The 23,344-nt window shown below is 39.4% G+C and overlaps 1 protein-coding gene across 2 annotated transcripts in view; it reads left to right on the top strand.

The window, feature by feature from the left end:
* The window catches only part of rtn1b (reticulon 1b), a 36,775-nt gene extending 17,804 nt beyond the window's left edge, over positions 1 to 18,971 (top strand). The window contains exons 2-9 of one of the 2 annotated variants that reach the window (XM_060866557.1): positions 242 to 991; positions 1,903 to 2,703; positions 15,531 to 15,738; positions 16,594 to 16,732; positions 16,994 to 17,063; positions 17,168 to 17,214; positions 17,310 to 17,368; positions 17,815 to 18,971. In XM_060866557.1, the coding sequence (XP_060722540.1) occupies positions 242 to 991; positions 1,903 to 2,703; positions 15,531 to 15,738; positions 16,594 to 16,732; positions 16,994 to 17,063; positions 17,168 to 17,214; positions 17,310 to 17,368; positions 17,815 to 17,857 (2,117 nt within the window). In that variant the 3' untranslated portion in view covers positions 17,858 to 18,971. Of the gene's footprint in view, positions 1 to 241; positions 992 to 1,902; positions 2,704 to 9,631; positions 9,823 to 15,530; positions 15,739 to 16,593; positions 16,733 to 16,993; positions 17,064 to 17,167; positions 17,215 to 17,309; positions 17,369 to 17,814 lie in introns of those variants that run through there. The other variant, XM_060866558.1, reaches the window with a different exon arrangement.
* Positions 18,972 to 23,344: the final 4,373 nt, after the last annotated feature.

Genomic DNA, 23,344 nt, shown 5'->3' with positions numbered 1-23,344 from the left:
CAGATGTACAGGACAAAGTTACTGACATTCTCAAGGACATTTTTAGATTACAGATGTTTTATTTGTATGCAGTTCCAGGCATAGGACATACTAGCCTGTGGATGGATTTCTGCCGATTCTGATTATCATGTTGTATATCTTGCTTTTAATAGCAGCTTGTACTGTTTGAGTCTGTTATAAATTTTTTAGGTTTGCTTAATTTGTCCTTTTCTCTTGACCTACGGTTTTGTCTCTCCAACAGATAAATCAGATGCAGATCTCCTGAAGGAGTCCATCACTGATATCGGAGACCCTTACACATCCCTGTTCTCTGGTTACTCCTCCCAGATGGACACCTCCTACTTTTCAGGTGATGTGGGAGGAGGGGTGCAGAAGCAGAAGGCAGGAATTGATGACCTCATCTCAGGCCTGGATTGCCAGTCTGCCATGTTCAGCTCAGACTCCGGCATCGAGATGACCCCTAGTGCTGAGACTGGTTACACCTCCCACAAGCTGCGTGACTCAGACAAGACCCCTGATTCCACCTACAACTACATGGACATCAGGAGCAGAGAGGATCCCAACAGCCAACAGCAGCTATTGGAGGATTGGGAAATAAGTGGCGCTTCAGATTCTGCCCCGCTATCCGGCCTCAAAGGAGGGCATTACTTGGAGAAGAGTCCCTCACCAGTGGAAGTGGAGACACTGGGTCCCTCTGCAGCTACTTTTGACTCACAAACTTTCCCCTATGTAGAAGAACCTTCAGATGATGAGCTCTCTGACTACCAGCCCAACCGCTCACCAGGTACTGAGGGCAGTATCAGTCCAGTCAAGATCACCTTGACTGAGACAACTCCGCTGTCAGTATCTCCTGTGACCTTCCAGCGTGCCTCTCCAGTCGGTGTTTCTGAGAAGGAAAGCATCCTGAGCCTTGGGCTGCAGGGTGTGCCGACTGTCACACTGTCTGAGCCAGAGGATGAGAGTCCCGGATCTTCCACTCCACCACTCACAGGTGAGCATTAAACAACATAAATTTGCACAATACAATACAGGGCGTTGTATGCCTTTGACTCATCATAGGCTTTTTGCCAGATTGCTGGGCAAACAAGCCAAGAAGAGTCTTGTTTTTCTCACTGACTGAATGACTGACTCCCTATTGATGAATCATCCAGGAGTCACTCATGACATCTATATGGGAGAAAGGAGTAGATGTAAAATGTTGGTCAGCAATCTATCAGTAAAGTGAAAGAAATATTAAGCAAATATACAGTATTCTTTCTTTGCATATTCTGTAAAAAAAATCCCACCTCAGATTCAGTGATTTTGATGATTGGCTAGTTCAGTCAGTTTACTAATTTTACAGTATTGTGGAGCATTGTAAACAAAAAATTATAATTAAAAAAAAAGAATAAATAAATAGAGACACATTACCAGCTCAATTGATTAGTTGAATTGTAGATGACAATATATAACTAAACTCCACTTAACAATCTGCTTTAATAAGAAGTGCTAGACTGAAGCAGCTTGTTCACATGCGCGCTTGTGTTGACTTTGCCAAGACATACACTGTACTGTATATTAGGTTGCAGAGATGAGAAGCAAGCCAGCTAAAATTGTTTGTGCTGATTCTACTTGGACATTGACATGCGTAGATATACAATGCAACAAAATCTCAAAAATCTCACTAACTTGAATATAAATATTAATACCAGAAATCAGGATAGTTTGTGATGAGGCAATAATGGCATGTGGAATAAAATCTGTAGTCTGTGCAATGTTTAGCTGAGCCACTGTTCCTATGACTAACTGATTCCTCTCTCTCAGTGTGACATCTTAACATAGCAGATGGCCACAGCTAAACAGGTGCTGAACCTGCAGCAAACACTCACCTCTTTCCATTCTTTTTTACCTTTGTCACTATAGAGGAGTCTGACTCTCCATCCGATCCCTTGGTCCATGCCATTGAAGTGAAAAACCAGGAGAAAACTCCAGAAACATCCTCAATGGTCTCTCAGACTGCACCCAAATCTCAGAGTCCTTCCATGGAGATAAAAAGCACCCCTACTCTTCCTCTGTATGCCAAGGTTACAGATGCCAGCAGTGGAGACTCAGGTGATTCAGAGATTGAGCTTGTATCTGAGGAACCAAGTCCCCAGGCTCCAAGCTCTGCCTACATGACCTTCAGCAAGAGCCCTAGCACACCACCACCAGCCCCTGCAACTACACAAGCTCCTGTTTCTGTCTCTGCCCCTGCCTTTAACCCTTCAACCGGCCTTGCTTCTGCCCCTATCTCTGCAGCGATGCAGTACAGCATACTGCGTGAGGAGCGGGAGGCTGAGCTGGACAGTGAGTTGGCCTTGGAGTCATGTGAAGAAGAGAGTCCTAAGAGATTTCCCCAAGAATCTTCCACCAAGGTAAGCAAAGTCAACTCGCAACCGGCCAAACAGCCATCTCTCTCCGCTCCAGTGATCGTTGCTCCCACTGTAAACCCCACACCTCCACCTGAAGCACCAGTCTCCGATGATGCTCCTAAAGAGAAGCTGGCAAGTGAGGGAGAGGATGAGAAGACAAAGCCGAGTAGCAAACCTTCCCCCTCCAGTGTAGACCTGCCTGAACTGAAGGTGGAGCAGCCTCCTGAGGAAAGGCAAGCAGAGAGGAAACTTTCCAGCGCTGAACGACACCCTACAACTCCTGCTTTCTTCCAGGGAATAACTAGAGAGAAGGGTAAGACTGTGTGAAATTAAAATTTTTTACTTTAAAAAGTCATTATGATTCCTTAATTACTACCAGCAAAATAATACTAAGTGTTGGGTTGACTAAGGAGTGTTTGCAAAAATATATTTAATTTCATAATTACTTTTTGCAGTCTTAATCACTGCTTTAGCACTTGTCTAGTGCACTACATTTTGTAATGCCCTTTAATATAAGCAAAGAATGTCTGTGGAAAAATGGCTACTCCTTGCTATAAATATATGTCTGGAACTATCCTAAGTGAATTTGGCAGCAAAAAGCCAGGAAGGAAAATCTGAATGCTCTATGTCCCGAGGTTAAAACTCTTCCTGATTTAGGAATTCAAGGGCCTATCGTAGATCTCAGGATATTGTAAAATAGCCCAAGAACTCACATGGATACAGTGATATAGTGCCATAAAGTAAGATCTCATACTATGTTCAACTTTAATTTAGCCAAAGCTGCTTAAATCCAAGTCTTTATCTAATTTAATGCTACTCCTGTGCTGCGCTCCTGCTTTACACACTGATCTTTAGTGTGCTAAAAGTCTGTTGAGCTACCCTTTCTCTCTGCTAAAGTGAACCTCATGTTCAGAGAAAGAGTTGCAGCCACTAATAACACATCACGATATGACACTGTATATGAAATATCTGTACTGTGCTGTTTTGAGCACTATTCTCTGTCTTCTAACATCTCTTTCATTTGCCCCATGCCCACTGACTTCTTTTCTAATTTGCATATGAGTGCAATAACCTTCCATGGGATACTCAGTCTTCAGACTGTGTTTGTCTTGCTGCTGCAACAATTTCTTCTTCAGAGCTCCTGTTTGTTTTACGTTTTGTTATGTCTGGGGACCACCAAGACAAAGGTAATGAATGGACTGCAGTATTTTTATAGCCTATGAGGTGTGCCTTGTGCATCACTAATGGTATTATGCTGCAGTTACTTTAGGGCAGGGTTCTTGTAAGTGCCTGTCGTATTTGTTCAAGTCCAAACAAGATGGACATCGATCATGTCCATCATCCAACTCTATTGGGGCTTGGCAGAACAAACTCTGCATTGTGCACTGTACAGAATGGATGGGTAGGTTAACAATGTTTCAACAACTGATATGATCACTAAGTTTATTGGTCATTCTAAGAATTTAATATCCATATCCTTTATATAGCAACTCTTAAATAGAATTTTCATGCAATATAAATCTGCAGCATCCATACATCCATACTGCATGCCAACCTTTTGCTACATGGCAACTTATGTACCACATGTTGTTCAACAGCACAATCATGGCACAGTTTATATTAAAAATGTAGTCTCTTATGGTGTACTATTATTATTATCTCTCTCTCTCTCTCTCTCTCTCTCTCTCTCTCTCTCTCTCTCTCTCTCCACTTCCCTAACAAATCAACCCTATAAGAATGGGAAAGAAAGGTCACATGTGAGGTCACAGATGCAAGATGGCCACTTTGCTATTAATACAGAGCAAGGAAATCAGCATGGGAAAACTCCAGCAGTTCTGAAGGAAACCTCCCTGGTCATATAGAATAAAAAAACAAGCAGAAGCCCCTCACCAGCAGTTCTTTTATTAGAGTATAACAACTTGATTTTCTGAGATAGCAGTAATATTCCATTTATTTAGGATAAAGTATTTGGTGCTAAAGCATTTGCTTACTGTGCAGATTTGAGTACAGATCTAGAATTATGAATATCAACAATACATGTATTTTTCTGACCGTCAGAATGAGAAAAAGTCGTTTGATTCAATCTAACCAGTATTGCTTTAGACCATCATTCATTTATAGATTAAGAAATTTGAGCTTGTCAAAGTTGCAGTGGATCAAAAGGCAATCCCAAACACTTATTTAGAAAATGCAGGTAGATACAGAATTTATATAACAAAAGAACATCTAGAATGCTTTTTATTTTAGCAGATACAGACTTAAAATATTGATTCTATCTCTGACTGCGGAGTCATTTCCTCCACTGCTTTATGTAGGAGAAGATAATTTGCAAGTCACTTTCTGGACCATTTAGTCTCTGCACCCAGAGTACTGTAGCAGTAGAAGGGCAAATTGTGGATACTGGATCAACTGTTTGTAGGACAGTGAGGCGTAGGACGAGCAAGGGAAGACAAAACTAGTGAGAGGACACCGTGCTTTACATAACACATGGCCTATGTGCCACTTTATATTTTTTACAAACACAGATTTAGACACATTGTATAAGAGCAGCTCAAGATTTTGCCTGTGCATTAAGTAAAACAATGCTTGTTTAAATAAAACATTAAATTATTATTTGCTGTACTATGTATATACAGAAAATTAACTTCTAAGATTTTTTTTTTTTTTGCAATGTCATGTAAAACAGCATTTGTAAATGCTTGAGCAATCTTCAAATCTATGCATTTTTGATGTCTTGCTGCTAAAAATAATACTTATATCCTTTGCCTGAATGTCTGAGGATTCTCAGGAGGGCTTTCGCTGAAGTCAAAATATGCAATAATGGGATACTCATGGATGGAAGCGATGAGAAATAAAGCCCTAAAATAACATGGATTGCGAATACCACAGAATACCGAAGACTGAAATGACCCAGCTCTCAGAACACAAATCAATCACCTCTGTTTGTCCTCGTGCAGTAGTGGGGTGTGTACCATGCTGAGCAGGATCTGGAGACACTGCAGTGCTTGAAGAAATATCCAAAAAACATCCATCATGCCTCTGCTTTATATTTAAAGGTGCTGAAATTTGTGTCTAAGTTCTAGTGAAATCTCCTGAGCTGACGTTGAGCTGAGTCACAGAATCTGTAGTGTTTTCCCCATTAATAGTAGACCTTTTCTGAGAAACTCTATTCATTCATTTAAACAACAATAACCCCTGATCTTATCTGCCAAGGTAATTGGCATAATATTATCAAGCCGCCACGCAAATATTTACTCACACAGTGTATTTGTGAGTTTATATATACAGTACGTGATGCACTCTGGTTCAGTGTGACACATCCTTCTAATGATTTCTACAGCATCATTCGATCGAGTGGTGCTGCCCTCCACTGTTTACGTAGCCTCACTACAGCTGCAAAAATGGAAGGCACATATTCAGGCAAAATGAAACAGATAATTGATTGTAGCAGTTTAATTTTAGGCTAGGATAATTTGCTGTTACTGGATGAGAGTGGTGTAAGACAGTGAGAGTCAGGCTGTGAGATGGCTCAGAGAGTGCAAAATGGTGACATTTAGTGCTAATAAGCGCTAAAAGATTTTATCTGTCTGGTTTCTTATACACCGAGTGTAAGAGCAGAGGGATGGTGAGATATGCTGATGCTTATTTGTAAAGCTGAGACATAGACAAGCAGTCATAAACATTACTGAGATTTTGAAGAATGGAATTTTTTATGTTACTGGCATTGCTGTCGTGTCATTACTAAGAGAGTCAGGTGAACTTATAGTTTAATCATGTTAATATAGTATTGACTAAGTATCAGAGAAGTACTGATTCTCTCACTCACTCATTTTCTACCGCTTATCCGAACTACCTCGGGTCACGGGGAGCACACGGTCATCGCAGGGCACACACACACTCTCATTCACTCACGCACTCACACACTACGGACAATTTTTCCAGAGATGCCAATCAACCTACCATGCATGTCTTTGGACCGGGGGAGGAAACCGGAGTACCCGGAGGAAACCCCCGAGGCACGGGGAGAACTTGCAAACTCCACACACACAAGGCGGAGGTGGGAATCGAACCCCCAACCCTGGAGGTGTGAGGCGGACGTGCTAACCACTAAGCCACCGTGCCCCCCAAGTACTGATTCTACTTTTTACACTTTTAGAAGAGCACTGGAGAAATACCTTATTTTGGTACTGAGAGCCAAGCCAATTTTCTGCAAGCTTTCCTTTGCTAAGTTCAACAAAATATTATTGTCCCATTTGTGGTGGGTTTGGAGACAAACTGTGTCCTCTGTTCACATGTAGTATCAATACATGGAAGTTGATCAAATTGCCCAGATCAACCCAGTTAGTCATTCCAATCAAACTGAAATGTAGTTGCAATTAAAAAAAGATGAGAATCAGCTATTATGTAACTGAAATGGGATATTTTAATATCAAAATTGCTCTATCGTGTAATATTTTGTAAACATGTAAACTCTTATAAGGTTGTGTTCAAAGTAGCCATAGTCTTTGTCCTTTCCTTATAGCATAGTCTACAATATAGCATGAAATTTTTGTCTTTTGGCTATATTTCAGCAGAGTTGTGTTGTTTTCTCGTTGTTTTTTGAGTCTGTGTAGCAATTTACGGTAATTGTCCAAAGAGTTATGGAACAATTTTTTTGCACTGCACTGTAATGTATTTTGATCGATTTTGTGTTTTCTCAGCCTACTGAATCTATTCATCTGCCAGGTAATCATAAATAAAGAACCAAAATCGTGGACGCATAATCAGCTTGTCCCTGATGTCAGGACTAGTGAATTGTCCATCCCTGGTGTTCAGTTTAGTGATATTTATAACTGTAGGTGCATCCAGCTAGTGCTGACTTCAGAGAGAGCTGACGTTGCTAAAGGCTCTAGGAAGCAGGCGATCATTCACAGAGCTGAACTGGTTATAAATCTATGATCAATGAACCTAAGACAAACTGTTAACTTCTGTAGAGGATAATTAGCAATCAAGTTATTGTTAATCAGTATAAGTCTAACACAATGTGCCAAAGTCACTTTTAGCACAAAAATGCTATGAATCCTGCCTCCCATGTTCTCCGGTTACTGTAATCCGGGTTGACTTAAAATCTCAAAACTGTTTTTTTTTTTTTGCACTAAGGATTTATGTTACATTATTGATTTTGCATGAAATTTCTGTTCAGGAGTCGATTTGCGCTGGTCCTTTTATTGCCTTCCATTAGCTTGCCAGCTTCCTTTTAATGATGGCAGCTTACTCCAAAAATGCACAGTCATGGCTGAGAAACTTAAGGCTAATTTTATTAGAATTTTCTTTAAATCCAATAAGTCTCAAATTCCTAAGAGTCACGCTTCCATTGTGTTAGCTCTCACACCTACATTTAACACCTTCACTATATTGTGTCATTTAGTCTACAGCAGGACACATTACATTTCCTTATCTGGCTATATTTTGTAATAAGGTTGAGCTTAGATATTTAGTATATGAATGTGCTATGTCCTTTGCATCAGTGTATATTGTCCTAGATACAAGGGTGTGGTGCGGCAGACTGAAGCTTGAGCTGGAGCTGGACTGGTCGTGCTGCTCTGCTCACGAGAAGTCTCTAGAAGCCTGACTCAGGCTGAAACAATAAGGATGCTTGTATTTCCCAGTTTCAGCCAGCAGAGTGCTCAGTGCTTAAGCAATACAATCTTGCCTGCATCACTGAATCCTAGTTCGTTTCACATTACACCAGCAGATCAAAGACCTTTTTTACGGCAGATGTTTTTTTTTTTTTTGGTAGTCTTAATGGATGACCTAGTGAACCAGAATCTGGATGTATTTATTGATAGATTTCTTCATAGTTCTGAATAAGGCTGTCCGGTCTAATATGATGTCATTCCCTAATAGAGATTGATCTGAACCTAAGTGGAAAAAAGAGTGAGAATTGTGTTTGACAGTTCAGTAGCAAGATGGTGGACACAGTAAAGAGTCTTATTCACTGAAAATAGTTTAAAAATCCATCTATTAATGTTGAATATGTTAAGTTTCGTTGGGTTTTTGAGAATGATTACAACACAATTACCCAATAGATACTTTTTTTATTCCTTAGTATTTTATTAATCTGTATTAAATGTCCACAGTTGTTATTTACATGGGTCTGCTTTTATCAAAGACAACAAATAATACTTTGGTAATCATACTGCCTTGGTCTGCTACTAGACACAAATTTAGTCTCAAAACGTGATCTGTATTTAAAATATATAATAGCTAATATGTATATATTAGCTCCATTACAGTCTGCCATCTCACTATGTCAAAATGAAAAAAAAAAGATTAGGTTTAAAGTCATTTCCTATTTAGAATTGTTTCAAATAACATAATAATTGTTATAATAATATAATACACATATATAATAATATAATAATGATAACACTAGCTTCAATAAGTGCTATAGCTTTTCAGCAGTCTTCTTTATTGTATAACAGCTGCCTTATTGCTGCATTTCCTTTAATTGTAATGTTAAATCATCATGGCATCATGGTCATGACATCATTATCGTCCTCTGAACATTTTGGCCGCACAGGGACACCAGAGACATTTTTACAAGTCATGGTATAGCTGTGATCCAGCAAATCTATGACCAACAAATGCGGGCACATCTTTAATTAATTTGTTTTAAGATATTGGCAGAAATATCAGTATGTGTAGCAATATGATCTGAATGTGTACTGTGCTGTATCTCATTGTATTGCACTGCTATATGTTTGTAATCATGCTCTAAATAAAACAGCTGGGCGCTAACAGAAAGTGCTGAGTCATTCAGCATGTCCTTTATGGCGTCACACATTACACTTAGACTTTCACACACACTATAAATTCTAAAAGAATAAATTCTATCGAGCCATGATCAGATTGGATGTATGTTTTAGGATTTTCTGTGATGGGAAAATTTCTGTGTTCTTATTAAATAGCTCTGTCTTTTGTTGTGAGAAATCTTCCGAATCAATCCTAATTAAGCACCAGTTGTTGCTGAGGCTTTGGTTATGTTTAGTCCTTTTACAAAACGCTCCTATATATATATTTTCTTCCATTTATATTTGTGCATTCTCTTTCTTAACTCCACTAGTCGGCAGCATTTACACAAGCAAGCAGAACCCTCCTCCTCCACCACCACCACCACCACCACCTCCTCCACCTCCTCCATTTGTTCTCTGTCTCCTCCCCTTGGTGCTCATTCATGCACTGGGGTGGGGTGGGGAAAGTGAGAGAGTGAGAGAGAGAGAGAGAGAGAGAGAGAGAGCGGTGCAGCAGAGCAGGAGCAGAGACACAGCAGCTTGTTAGCGTGTTAGCAGTAGCCAAGCGTCACTCCTTCCCCTCAGCATGCAGAGCAGCACCACGGCAGTCGCAGACTCCACCAAGATGGAGGGATTCTGGAGCAACTGGAAGTGCCAGGGTATTGTTTGTGTGCATTTTCATGTATGTGAGATGGATTTGGGGTGTCTAGTGAGAGGCAGAGGATGAGGATGCGTGATCACATCTTGATTGGCTGATTTGACAAAGAGGAGAGACGAGTGCAGTTGCAGCATGGAAAGATGCTTAAGGTTATGCAGATAGACAGATTGAGATTAGAGCAAATGGTATGTTCGTTTGTGTCTCCTCGTTTCTGTGTCTTGTCTGCGTCAACGCAGGCACCATGATGAGCATCAAACGAAGGGGGGTTTGAGACTGTTGGACACGCCCTTTATCAACCCCTCCTTTCACCTCATCCTCTCTTTTTCTATGCATCCTTTCAGCACACACAACATAAAGCTATCAGGATGAATGAATTTTCACCTGCATAATGATCCTGTTCGGTGTGTGTGTGTGTTTGTGTGTGTGTGTGTGTGTGTGTATGTGTGTGGATTTGTGCTCTTTCTGCTTTGTGTCTGGCTGTCTGTAACATTTAGCATCAACAGAAACTGTGCGCTTGTGAGAGATCGGGGTGTGGCTACCTATCGCAGGCCAGCTTCGTATGCACACAGATCCAAATCGCCATCAGCAAATTTGCCATCCTTTTGTGTCATAGACAGCCGTTGGTCTGAGGCAGACATATTTATAAGCATGTATGTGTATAACACTCTCCCTGGATTGAGACAGGGATGTAATTGCTGGTGGAACGCTGGAGTGCTAGAATGTTCTATAGAAGAGAGCCTGGGGTGATCGTAACTGTTTTTTTTTTTTTTGACTAGTGCTTTATTGACGATACACAAGCAACTCTCTGGGCTTCGGCAGTACCATAAATGTTATTTCAATATCCCTAAATATAAATGCTGAATCAATGCAATTGGTGATGTTTTAATCTTGTTTATGATCTTTAAACTCTTTCAACAGATTTGTCAGATTTTGACCCGTTTGGCTAGTTTTGATCACTTCATAGGAAACACAGATTAATGCTATGGCTCATCTTTATAATTAGTATTCTGCCTCTGTATGAATACATGTGTGAACTGTTAATCATCAACACAGCCGAACTAGTTAACCTGACAAGAGTTTTAACCTCTGACGCTCTAACAGCTGCCTCTGTATTTGTACGTCTCCTAATTGTGGTTGCATCTCGTGTCTTAATTCAATGAAAGGGGTCATTCTTATAAATATATTCTGTATGAACACATTACAGGCCTGCTACTTCAGGAGCTTTCTGGTATGTGAGATCTTGTTGAGTTGCTTTTATTTTCTTAAAGATTTTTTTACAATATGTGAAAATACATTGTTGTAGTCATGTACAGAACCATGATGTCATTGTCCTTTCTTTATCGATTTTGTGCTTCAGGAAGACAAACCTCAGCAGTGAGGTAGTGCTGTATCTTAGATCAGCATTTTCTGCGTTCAGGAAGGCTTTCCAGAAAAACCTGGGGTGTGGGGATCCATCTTGGCTGTGTTACAGAAACCAAGCCATTCTGGTGATAACTGGCACAAAAGAAGGTGTTTTTTCATGACTCATGAAATAAAATGACTAATATAGACTATCAGAATCTAGTATAAACCATATATAACTCACATTCTGGGTGCCAGACCTATCTGTGCATAGAGCTCAGTGAAAAGCATTATGATTTTGTTTTCAATCCATTTTAATCCCAAATCTAGAAACGAACAGCAAGAAATTCCAGAGCCATCAGTAAAGTGACATAGCCTAGCACATCAGGCCCTCCACATCAATGTGTTGCAGCAGACTCTGCCTTTGATAAATCCACCCAGTTTAGTTAAATGTGGCTCTCCGTCGGGAATAAGTAACCTAGAATTCAAACAGAGGATCCCTCTGATTGGTAGTTTTTTTCTAAAACACTCACATAAGGTCTACTCTTGGTCTGCATGCACACCAAGCTGTAATACAAATTAAAAAAGATCTTTATAGCAGCAACATTGATTATAACACCACAGTAATTATGCTCAGTATCAACGAACTCAAAAGGTCAGCGATTATACTATTTTGAGAAGGTTCCCATTATAGCACTGCAGATATTTAGCCACAAAATCAGCGTTATTTCTTGCGATTGGATGATAAGGATGATCATTAGTGAATGTTTTAGGCTCATTCCTAAGATTATATCATGGTACAAGACACAAATGCAAAAAAAAAGAGAGTTGCCTAGCACCCATGCAATAATTCAACAATATTCTTATTATATGATGCATTCAGTAAATACCATGCTGATTCATAAGGCTGCAGGGTGTCCTCATCAGTCTCCCTGCAGGCTCTGAAGAAACGACTGTTTTGTTTTTGTTGTTTTACTGGAATGAATGTTAGATTTTAGCTTGTTGGAACAGTCTTAAATTTGTCTGGCCCTCTGTCTGCAGTCCCACAGAGGGCACTAAGCTCAAATCCCATGTGTGGCTGAAATAGTGATTAAACTGGGCCTTTAATTACAGGTGAAATTATCAACCTTGTTCGAAAAAATTGTATTTGGTTGCAGGATCAGGACCTGTGATGGAAGTGAGGGAAAATACCGAAATATTACTGATGATTACATAACGAATTCATCCTGCTTTGTCTTACTGTGCTAATTAACATTAACATACTGCCTTCATTGTAGAGATTCATAAAACATTTTGAATATATTACAAGCATTAATTTGTGTTATTACTAAAGGAGAATGCAGAACAGACTCTATTGCTGCACCAGAGGTGTGATGTTTCCTGTTTAGAGACTCCAAATTGGAATTGGATTTGATTTATGTTGTGAAACTTTATATTTATTTCACTTGTTTGATCCATAGATTTGATATCGCAGCTTGCTGTAGGTTGCTCTGGACCGTCAGCTGAGCACTGTTTTTGTCTAACTGTTCCTCTGCGTACCTCTGTCCCCTTCAAGGACTGTTGTCATTGTGTGTTATTACGTCTATTTAGGTATCTTGTACTCTGCTGAAAAGGTTGAACGTCCCTTTTTTGCTGGCAAAAACATTGTATTGGTGGTCGGCTTCTATGAACAAAATGTTAGTTGTTTCTGCCTAATAATGCAAAACAGATTACACAGAGATTGATTTTTCATGTACAAAATAGTACAACCGAAAATAAAAAACTACATTTGTTGATACCGGTTTTGGCTATCTGTTTTCTATTTTACAATGTACTCAGGATGTGAAAATATTAAGAATGAAAATATTACCATAGATTCAAATGTGATACCTCACGTTTGGACTTCTAATGCCAACAGCAAGTAAATAGAACTTTTAGAAATGCATCACACTATATTTTGTGTTCCTCGTGTATCTCAGCAAAGTGTATTTTAAAAAGTGTCCCATTGCTTGTAATCTGTGTTATAGTTGAGTTTTCGCATCGTTGAGACTCTCTAGAACATTTAGCATACACAAAAGCCTCATTGTTTCTTCCCACTACTTTGAACTTGAACTCATTTACTCAATTATTTTGTATATCTCTCTGATTGCCCCCTAACAGCACAGTTTCTCATACTGCACATTATTTTAGTAAACTGGAACCTCTGTTCAAAGGAAAAGTTGTTTGAGGTTGATGTTAGGCCTAGTGGTGTGATTACTGTAAGGATTCTATTTGTAAGAACTTTGGTTAAGTTCATGATATTAATGCCAATGTTTGGAAATTCTAGCACCTACATAAAATGTGCAAGAAAAAACAAAAGTACAGTTTTGGCTGTAAAGGATTCTTATGTCCGTGGAACGACGAAACCTAGCCATGATTTGAACAACACAGCTGTAGGGTGGGAAGATATTGATTGGTACCACAGAGTGTTTTGATTAAACGATTGTTAATATATGAGTCTGACATACTAAACCTTTTTGTGTTGAAAACTGATGTGTGTTTTATTAACGGTCCATTTAGAGGAATTCTGGGTTAGCGGTTAGAGCAGAGAGGCTCAAAACTCAAAGAGAGAATTTTATTTCTGTGTATTGTTCAGTAATAGAGTAGTTATACCGGTTTCTTTCTACACATGTACACAGTATGCATATGTTTTGGTGATAATGTTTTTTATCTTGAAAATAGTCGGCCATTAGATGTTTCCTTTAGCACCCTATTAGCATCAGCACCAGGATAAATGGCACTGGTTTTCATGTTTGTTTGGTTATTTATTGTTCATGATTAGCTTCACTATGCATACGCAATTGTTTTCTTCATTGCTATTGTGGGTCTACACAGCTATAATGATAACTGTGTGTCTGATTGGCCGATGGAATTAGCAGTAGCGCAGTAGCTTGTTCTGCAGTGTTATTGGCCATTTATTTGTTTCCCTTATTGTCCCAGTTCTTGCCTGTGCTTTCCTTTCCTGTCTTATCCTTCCCTCCCCTCTCACCTCATCAGTGCCTCGTTACTCTGTCTGCCAGGCCTGTCATCGCTGTTTTACAGAGAGAGAACGAGGCTGGGATTGCCAGAGAAAGATGGAACATGGTTACTATGGAAACTGCCTCAGCACTCACTCCATTGCACCCATCTCAGTTTCCGTGGCGACCGAGCACCATTCAGAGGAGACTCAGTTTACCATGCAGGCTTTAATTGGAAACCGTGCAACTTCTGGGACATGATGGGTCTCATAGAGAGAAAATGTGTGTGTGTTTGTGTGTGGGTGTGTGTGTGTGTGTTAACATGTTAACATTGTTTGTGGGGAAAAAAAACATGTTTTAGTGCCTGCATGCAGTGGAATATGTGTATATTATCGATTGAGATTGATTTATTAATTTGATTATAATTCTATGGCGATCTCTATCTGGATGTTTAGAGTGCACTCAGAGCCTGTTTATCACATAATGTGGTTGTAACCACGCCCTGCCCCTACGCACACATACACAAACACACAAAGGACCCCAGCCAGCATGTGCAAACCCTGTGTGGACATTTCTGGAGCATCAGCTACTAACATACGATGGCTCAAAATAATGCTCCAGTTTTTACATCTTGCTATCAGAGATGGATATCTGGCACACATATGTCTAAGCAGCATATTATAAATTATAATATATGTTTAAAAAAATGTGTGTGTCAGAGTGAGAGAGAGAGCTTAGGGATGGTAGACGGAATCATATATTTCCTTTTTGGATTCTATTTTGCTTCCTAAAATGACATTTTATAGATTTTTGAAATGGTACAGTTTTAAGTGTTGACTAGTTAATAATATCTTAGAAATGTAGAAATGTGAATTAAAGGAAAGAGGAACAGATTGCAAAGGGAAGGGGGTGGGGCTACATTCTATTGATATGCTAATATATTTTAATGTGCACACATATGGGGACCTATTTATTTTTTGATGCGAGTCAGATTGGAATCTTTCCCACCACATTGCCTGCAATCTTGTTTTTTAAATAATTACTCATCACTGTAGTGATTTGGAAAGCTTTGATAATGTTTCTGAGCCATTTGTCCTGCGATCTGACATGATCCCTAGAACCGAGGACTGCATTGCATATTTCTTCATGTTAGCTGCCAGTGCTCAGAATCTGGTTCCGGTCTGTTGCCATGACCACCGTGCTGCCCTTTGACTAGGAAAGGAGGAATGAGAGGTGTATGCAGGAGCAGGATAAAATGAAAGATCGTTGGATGGAGAAGGTTGACAACAACAAAAAGGACAGTCAGTTATAACCGAAGGATGTCAGAAGCTATGCAAGATTTACATTTACATTTTTATATTCACAACTTGTTTACTTTTTCTCATTCTTGTAGCGATGGAGCTGTTGTACTGGCGTGACGTGAAGCAGACCGGCCTGGTGTTTAGCAGTGTATTGCTGCTACTTTTCTCTCTGACTCAGTTCAGCGTAGTCAGTGTGGTGGCCTACCTCGCCCTGGCCGCTCTCTCTGCCACCATCAGTTTCAGAGTCTACAAGTCCGTCCTTCAGGCAGTGCAGAAGACCGATGAGGGACACCCCTTTAAGTAAGTATTGTGTATGCTTGTCTCTGTATATTTGTTCCATTATTTAAAACCCTTTACATTTTTTATTACAAAAAATGATAGATGTGTTATGTCATAATCCTTATCTAAAGGTCTGCAATTGCAAATATCAGACCCAAGGAGAACCACCGTGCGGCAGTAGTCAACTGTTCTAATTAAAACTACGATCTGGGAACTCAGCCTGCAGTGTTTGTAAAGCATACAATAAGCTCATTGGTTGAAAAGACTGATGTGTTTGGTCAAAGTAAAGTAAGCAATAGTTAATGAGCAATCAATTAAAATGTCCAGTCAGTAAAACAGAATGTTCGTTTCAGCACGAATTCAGCGTTTATTTGAGCATCTCACACATTTTCTTCCTAATTTGGTCTTTGCCAATCCCCATCCTCCAGCCAAGTCTGCTGTCGTACAATAGCTACCAACTGGCATGAGTGAAGGCTAACACATGCCTCCTCTGAACCAGCCAAGCACATCTCTTTCCAACTGCTGCCCATTCAGGGTCAAAGGGCGGAAAGCGTTATCCAGCCTTTTCCATATACATGAGCTCACAAATGCCTACGGTTGCCTGTTGGCTCTGTGGTGGGTAGCAGAGAGAGAGAGAGTATCCCATCCTTCCTACACAGAGAGTATGGACAGTTTTGCTCTCTTGGACTCTCGGACACAGATAGGAATTGATTTGCTCCTGTGTTAGTCGGTCGATTGGGTTAAGGCTTTCCTGTCACGTCACTCAGAATCTCTTATGTTTTATTTTCGATGCAAACCCTTATATTTCTGTCTTTTCAACACACAGCCCCATATGTGTTTCCTATAAAGCCTGAGTGCTTATGTATTGGTGTGCAGGTCATATCTGGAGAAGGAGATGTCCCTCTCACATGATCAGATGCAGAGGTATGCTGAGAACACTCAGCACTACATTAACAACACTCTGAAGGAGCTGCGCAGGCTCTTCCTAGTGCAGGACCTGGTGGACTCACTGAAGGTAGTAATAATATTAATAATAATAATATTAATAATAATACATCATGTGTGTTGATTTATAACAATATTACAGTATAAACATGTTTTACATATTTTTAGAGACAAGACTTTCAGTAATGAAGAATTCTATTATTCTTCTGCATTTTTTTTTTTTATCTGCACATTGATTTCTTTTCACACATCTCCTCGAAACAGTCTGTTCTATGTGCATGAACAGCAGCATAAAATGTCAGCGTACTGTATATAATCTTATTTTTATCAGTTTGCAGTAGTCATGTGGTTGCTGACCTATGTGGGAGCGCTCTTCAATGGCCTCACCCTCCTTATTATGGGTGAGAACTCATTTCATTGCATTTCCCTTCATAAAAATGCAAACATTAGTTTTTCAGTGTAGTTAAACAAGATCTAACCGGACGCTTTCACTCCTGTCCTGTAGCCGTGGTGTCCATGTTCTCCATGCCTGTGGTGTACGAGAAATACCAGGTAAGTTTTACACATTCGCTGGTCTTATGGTGCCTATAAAGAGTCTTACTGTATATAAACATCATCCTCGTGTCTGTCCCTCTCTTTTTTCTCAGGCACAGATTGACCAGTATTTGGGACTCGTAAGGACTCAAGTAAATATGGTGGTGGGGAAGTAAGTTCTGTCCTCCTTTTACACCATTGAACCTTGTACCCATTTTCCAAAACTCTTTACTGTGTATCTCTTTATCTACACCAAGCCAGCTCAAGTTAACATTGTCATGGTGTGGTTTGTGTGTATGTAAGTTATATATATACACACACAACATTGGAGTCCAGATGTCAAATGTAAGCAGTTTCACTATATTGACTGTTGCAGGTATAGAACATGGGATGTCAAATATTTGCATGAAGTTTTTTACTTATAAATACAGTAATCTTCAAATATTCAAAGATTACTTATAAATACAGTCTGATTAATAATCTGATCGTTACGTTACAAGAAACATCAGGCCCTGGTACATAAGGCTACAGAAATTACTAATAGAAGTGACAAGTGTAAGACAAGAGAAATAAACAAAATGTCACTTTCTGACAAGTGTATGTGTGTTTCCTTTACAGGATCCAGGAGAAGATTCCAGGGGCAAAGCGAAAGGCTGAGTAAACAGCCCAGAGTCACTGGAGAACACAAAGAGGCCATGACCAGGCTGTCCCTTATTATAGGGAGCATTTCTCATTGGTTCATGGGTTTCCTCTCTCTCTCACACACACACACACACACACACACACACACACACACACACACACATACACACACACATACTAATAAACATATACACACACATTAATAAACACATACACACGCCCTTACATACATACACTCATGTACAGATACACATGCACATGTACAAATTACTGGAGCATAGTTCTACTTTGTGCACACTGTGGTGTTTAGAGCAGAAAGCCGAGCCGTTCAGAGAAGTCCCACCCCTTGCCCAATAACCATAGAGAAAAAAAAGACAAAAGCGGGCCGTCACTCAAGCACTAAGCTCTAGTAAATTAAAAAAAAATACAGTGACATATAAAACCCAAAAAAAATCTGTGTTTTCGTGTTGCTTATTAAGTGCATGAAGTCAAGAGTCTGAAGTGCTGATGCGTTTCTTCTTTTCTTCTGGTTTCTTGTGCTCTAGGCTTTCTCAGCTGTGCTGAAGACGTTTCTCTGTAGTGTGTGAACGATGTCTTCAGATTTAGTGCTCTCTTGTGATAGTCTCTTCTTCTTCTTCTTCTTCTTCTTCTTCTTTGGGGAAAAAAATCCAAAAGCAGCTTTTTTTGTCTGTGGCACTGGGTGGGTCTTCTCTTATCTCACTATATCTGGAAACATATACACTTAAATATTACTATCAGCTAGACGCGTGGACATGCCAAGGTTTCCCTTCATTGTGTGGCAAAACAGCCGATATTTAGCAGTGTTCTGATTAGCTGTGGTAAACTAACTTGTAGTGTTTTTTTTAATATATAATTCGTTACAGGAGCTACAGAGATTCATGTTTTTAGGTACTGTTGTCAACTTTCTTTTAAGTAAAATGCAATTGAACAAACGAGACGGAGGAGGAGGAAGCTTAAAGCAAGAGAATTCCAGCTTGGTGATTGTGTCCATCTTTGTACTATGTTGACTGTACTTCTGTTCTTCTTAGCCATGGACTCTTAACTATTTGCACTTAAAATGTACTCACTGCTGAATGCGAAAATAAATGTTCTTAAATGTATACTGTCCAAAATCTTTTCTAGTCTCTTTTGTCTGTAATCTTGGTTTATTTATTTATTTATTTATTTATTTATTGGGCATTAATGGGTTATAATGGGCATTATGATTTCTAATCATTTCTTTTCCAACAGAAAATAAAATGTTACTGAAAAATGGTTGTATGTCAGGAAAGATGGAGCATATTACATAATACACCACTTTTAAAAAATAAATAAATAAACATAATAAAGGCTGTCAGGTTTTTCCTGAAGCAAGTGTGACAGTTAAAGAACTGTGGCAGAGTCTTCATGATACTTAGAAAAGCCTACAGAAAAAAGTGACACCTGACATTACTGATGTGTGTTTAAAAACCAAGGGGAGATCAAAACAGTTTATTATTGTTTATTACATTTTACTGCTCTTTCTAGACTTTATTTTTCATTAGTTTTAATCATTTGGAAGACAACTTTGCTTTAGAGCATAAACGTGCTTGAGACTTTTGCACAGTACTGTATATATGTTCTGGGATGTGAGGTTTTCATGGCAGAAGCTCAGTGGTTAAGCTGATTTGGTTTGCTGATAGGAGCTCACCTCTCTCACCAAGGCAGGATGTCAGGATGGTGTCCGTCTGTCAGCTCCCAGCGCCATGCTTAAACACACACACACACACACATACCCATCTCTATGCCAAGAGCAGGTGGCATGGACAAGGTTGCTGTGCTGTTCAGACATGGCTGTGATTATATCAGCCCATCAGGATGCTCTAAGAAAAGGAGTCTTAAGAAACATAAAGATAAAAGTATGAGTAATAAATTTTTTGCAAAGCTGAAGCTAATGGATAAAACTAGGGGATGTCATAGCCTAGTGGATAAGGTGTTGGACTATTGATCAGAAGGTTGTAAGTTTGAACTCCAGGTCCACCAAGCTTCCATTGCAAGGTCCTTAACCCTTAATTGATCAGTTGTATAAAATGAATTAAAATGTAAGTCACTCTGGGTAAAGGCGTCTGCTAAATATCTGTAAATGTAATGAGCTGAACCTCAGTACACCGTCACATCTGTCAAAAACAACAGATTTGTATTATAAAAGTAAATCTATCTATTCTCTACACTCCTTATCCTGGAGGGTCATGTTGAACCTGGACCACATCCGAGGAGACTTGTGGCACAAGGCGTGGTACACTCTGGACAGGATGCCAGTCTATCGCAGGGCACATTCACACACTACGGACAGTGTAGGGATCATTTCACGAGATCAGCTGTAATGAACAATCTGATCAGGGTGTTGTTAACTCACAGGCTTTCCCTGCAGGAAAACAGTGGAAGCTCATCAGGATGTCGGATACAAGGATGTTTTCCTTTTTTAGAGCAGTTTGATGATCTGATGTCTGAGCATCTTCCTCCACCTGCTGGTAAAGAATGATTTCACTTTCAGGTTCCAAAAAATTTGTCAGTTTCAAGTGAATTATATTGAATTCATTGAATCCTAAACATAAATTAATATTACATACAGAATTATTGAAAATGCAACAGTACAGTATATATAGCTATTTAAAAAATAAACATAATAAACTGTATTGTCACTGATCAGTTAGACCTACTATGTTCAGTGTATGGAAAATTGAAATATTATTAATAATAATAATATTATGTTTTTGCATTATAACTTCCATATTTTTTGTTGAACATCCCAGTCCAGATGTATTCTCCCTTTGCTGTTATAATTAACTCCACACATCTGGGAAGGCTTTGCACTTAATATTGGAGTAATTTGTGCTCTTTAAGCCCCATAAAAAAATCTAAATTCTACAGCATACAAATAAATTTCATACAACTGTGTTCTTTAAAGGCAGCCTGTACAAATCTCTGCAGGACATGTGACAGCAAATTGGGAAAGAACCACAGATCAGGTGTCCAAATACTTCTGAGTATTATAGGTACATTCACCCAAAAACCTTAAGTAATGCAAACTGCATTAGTATGTAGCCAAATAAAAGAATCTTTCATGAAAAACGGTATATGTAACAGAATATGTTTTTACTAAAAGGTTATTACCCAAGACAATGAAATGGGCATGTGGTGCCTAGTGTTTAAGGTATTGGACTAGTTGGAAGGTTGTGAGTTTGATCCCAGGTCCACCAAGCTACCACTGTTGGGCCCCTGAGTAAGGCCCTTAACCCTCAGCTGAAATTGAGATAATCTAACGCTCTGGATAAGGGTGTCTGCTAAATGATGTAAATATAAACCGAAATCACGCTTCATTATGTTTGGCACAGCAGCGCCATCCTGTGGCTAAATACAGCATCTGTTATTTTGCGTTGAACACTCCCTGTTAGTGGACGAAGGAGAAAGAAGGGATCACACCAGGATAAACGACACGATCCGAAGTGCGAGCAAGATATAGTGTGGGATAGGATTTATAAATTCATGTGAAATGATCACATCCACCTTAATTGTGTTCATTACATTATTGCCTTATTCATCCGCACCAGAACCAGCAGGTTCAGGGCTAGTTAACTCCCCACATCTATTCTGCACATTTTTCTTTCTAAAGTTTGCACTTCTGGTAGATACTTAACGGCATTTCCTTGCAGTGTACCTGTACAATGCAATGACAATATCTATCTATCTATCTATCTATCTATCTATCTATCTATCTATCTATCTATCTATCTATCTATCTATCTATCTGTCTCTGTCTGTCTGTCTCTGTCTGTCTGTCTGTCTGTCTGGCTGTCTGTCTGTCTGTCTGGCTGTCTGTCTAGCTAGCTAACTATTAATTTTAAAATCCCATTCAGGATTTAAACATTCAACATTCCAAGTTTCCTTTACCATATTAATCTTGCTTGCATGTTTCAAACTACCTACAAGTCATTTAGTCAATGTTCAGTATCCACTGAATTGTCCAACCCCACATCCATCCTCATACAGTCAGAAGGAACACACACACACCGAGAGAGAGAGAGAGAGAGAGAGAGAGAGAGAGAGAGAGAGAGAGAGAGAGAGAGAGACTTACATAAACCCCCTTGGCTTTGGGGAAGAGACTGGACTGCCTCTGAACCTGCAGAAAGGTCAGCTGAGCATTACACACACACACACACACACACACACACACACACACACACACATGCAGAGCAAAGAAAAGCAAAGTCTGACTGACATATGACAGCTGCTGGGTCTCACACACCCTGCAGCCACAGCCAGGGCCGATGATGGATTTTTATCCTAATAGCACTAATTCCACATCTAACACTGTACAATGTGAAAACAAAATAAAGTAAAACGACATGTTATAAAATGACATATAATGCCATTCGTTGCGGTACTTACTTTTACTATCAATGATACGTTTAATAACTTAAATTATTCAGATTTTAGTAAAAGGATTTGAAGTTTTTTGTTTGCCATCTTAAAACCATCTTTTAAACACTTAATAACTGAGTCAGATAGCGTGTTACTATGCCTGCTTTTTCTCCTTGATGAGTCAGACAGGCATAGAGATACACTGTGACTTTCCTCAACACAGGTCCAAATGAAAAAACAGCCGAAAAGCAGAACTAAAAAGATTCACCTTTCTAAGAAATGTGCACATCTTTCAACGATCAATATCATGCCTCACATGATAGCAAATATATGTATACTGAAATGTTTAAAAGTCATACAATTGAACAAATCAAGATTAAATCAAGCAGTTTCCCTAGATGATTCTTAAACATAGTCCTAAATGGATTTTGTATTTATTACACATTGAACGGTTTTTACAATGTGATCTATGATTCAGACCCAGTGTTTCTGTAGTATTGCATGTACAGCACTGTAAACAAAGTACCGCTGCATCATCCCCTGCCACCCTGTCACTCCTTTTCAGGTCAGGTTATGCTGAGTGTGAAGGGAAGGTCAGTGTGATATTTAGGCTTGATGATGTACAAGGTTCTGTCTTCAACTATATGACTCTCAGCAACAGAGACATGCCAGAATATCCCCCTATCACTCAAAAGTGAACGATGACTCATGCAGAGGCAGACACAAAAACCGCCACCTTCCGTGAAATAAAGAGAGAAGTCTGAGAAAGTCTAATAAATACCAGCAGAGCACTGCAGCCCTCGAGGAGCACGGGTGACATGTCAGTCGCATTGAATTCCTAATTCCCTCTTCCCAGAGCTGGCACTGTCAGAGCCTGTAAATGTAAGAGAAGTATTTAAATAACGGAAGACATTTTGTGGAAAATAACTTTAATGTATTGTCCATTCAGGCTTGAAAACAAGCCTCATTGGTATCTATTTGACTTACAATCCAAGCTACACTGCATTAATCACAATTATGAAATATTAACAAAATTCAATTTAATAATGGACCATAAGAGTAATCCATTCTCATGCAGAGTGCACTCCTATAATGCAGATCCTTT

Source organism: Tachysurus vachellii, chromosome 3 (assembly GCF_030014155.1).
Source record: "Tachysurus vachellii isolate PV-2020 chromosome 3, HZAU_Pvac_v1, whole genome shotgun sequence".
In the NCBI taxonomy this organism is placed as follows: Eukaryota; Metazoa; Chordata; class Actinopteri; order Siluriformes; family Bagridae; genus Tachysurus; species Tachysurus vachellii.
Note: the sequence above shows the minus strand (reverse complement) of the source record. Positions and strands in the feature narration are given on the sequence as shown.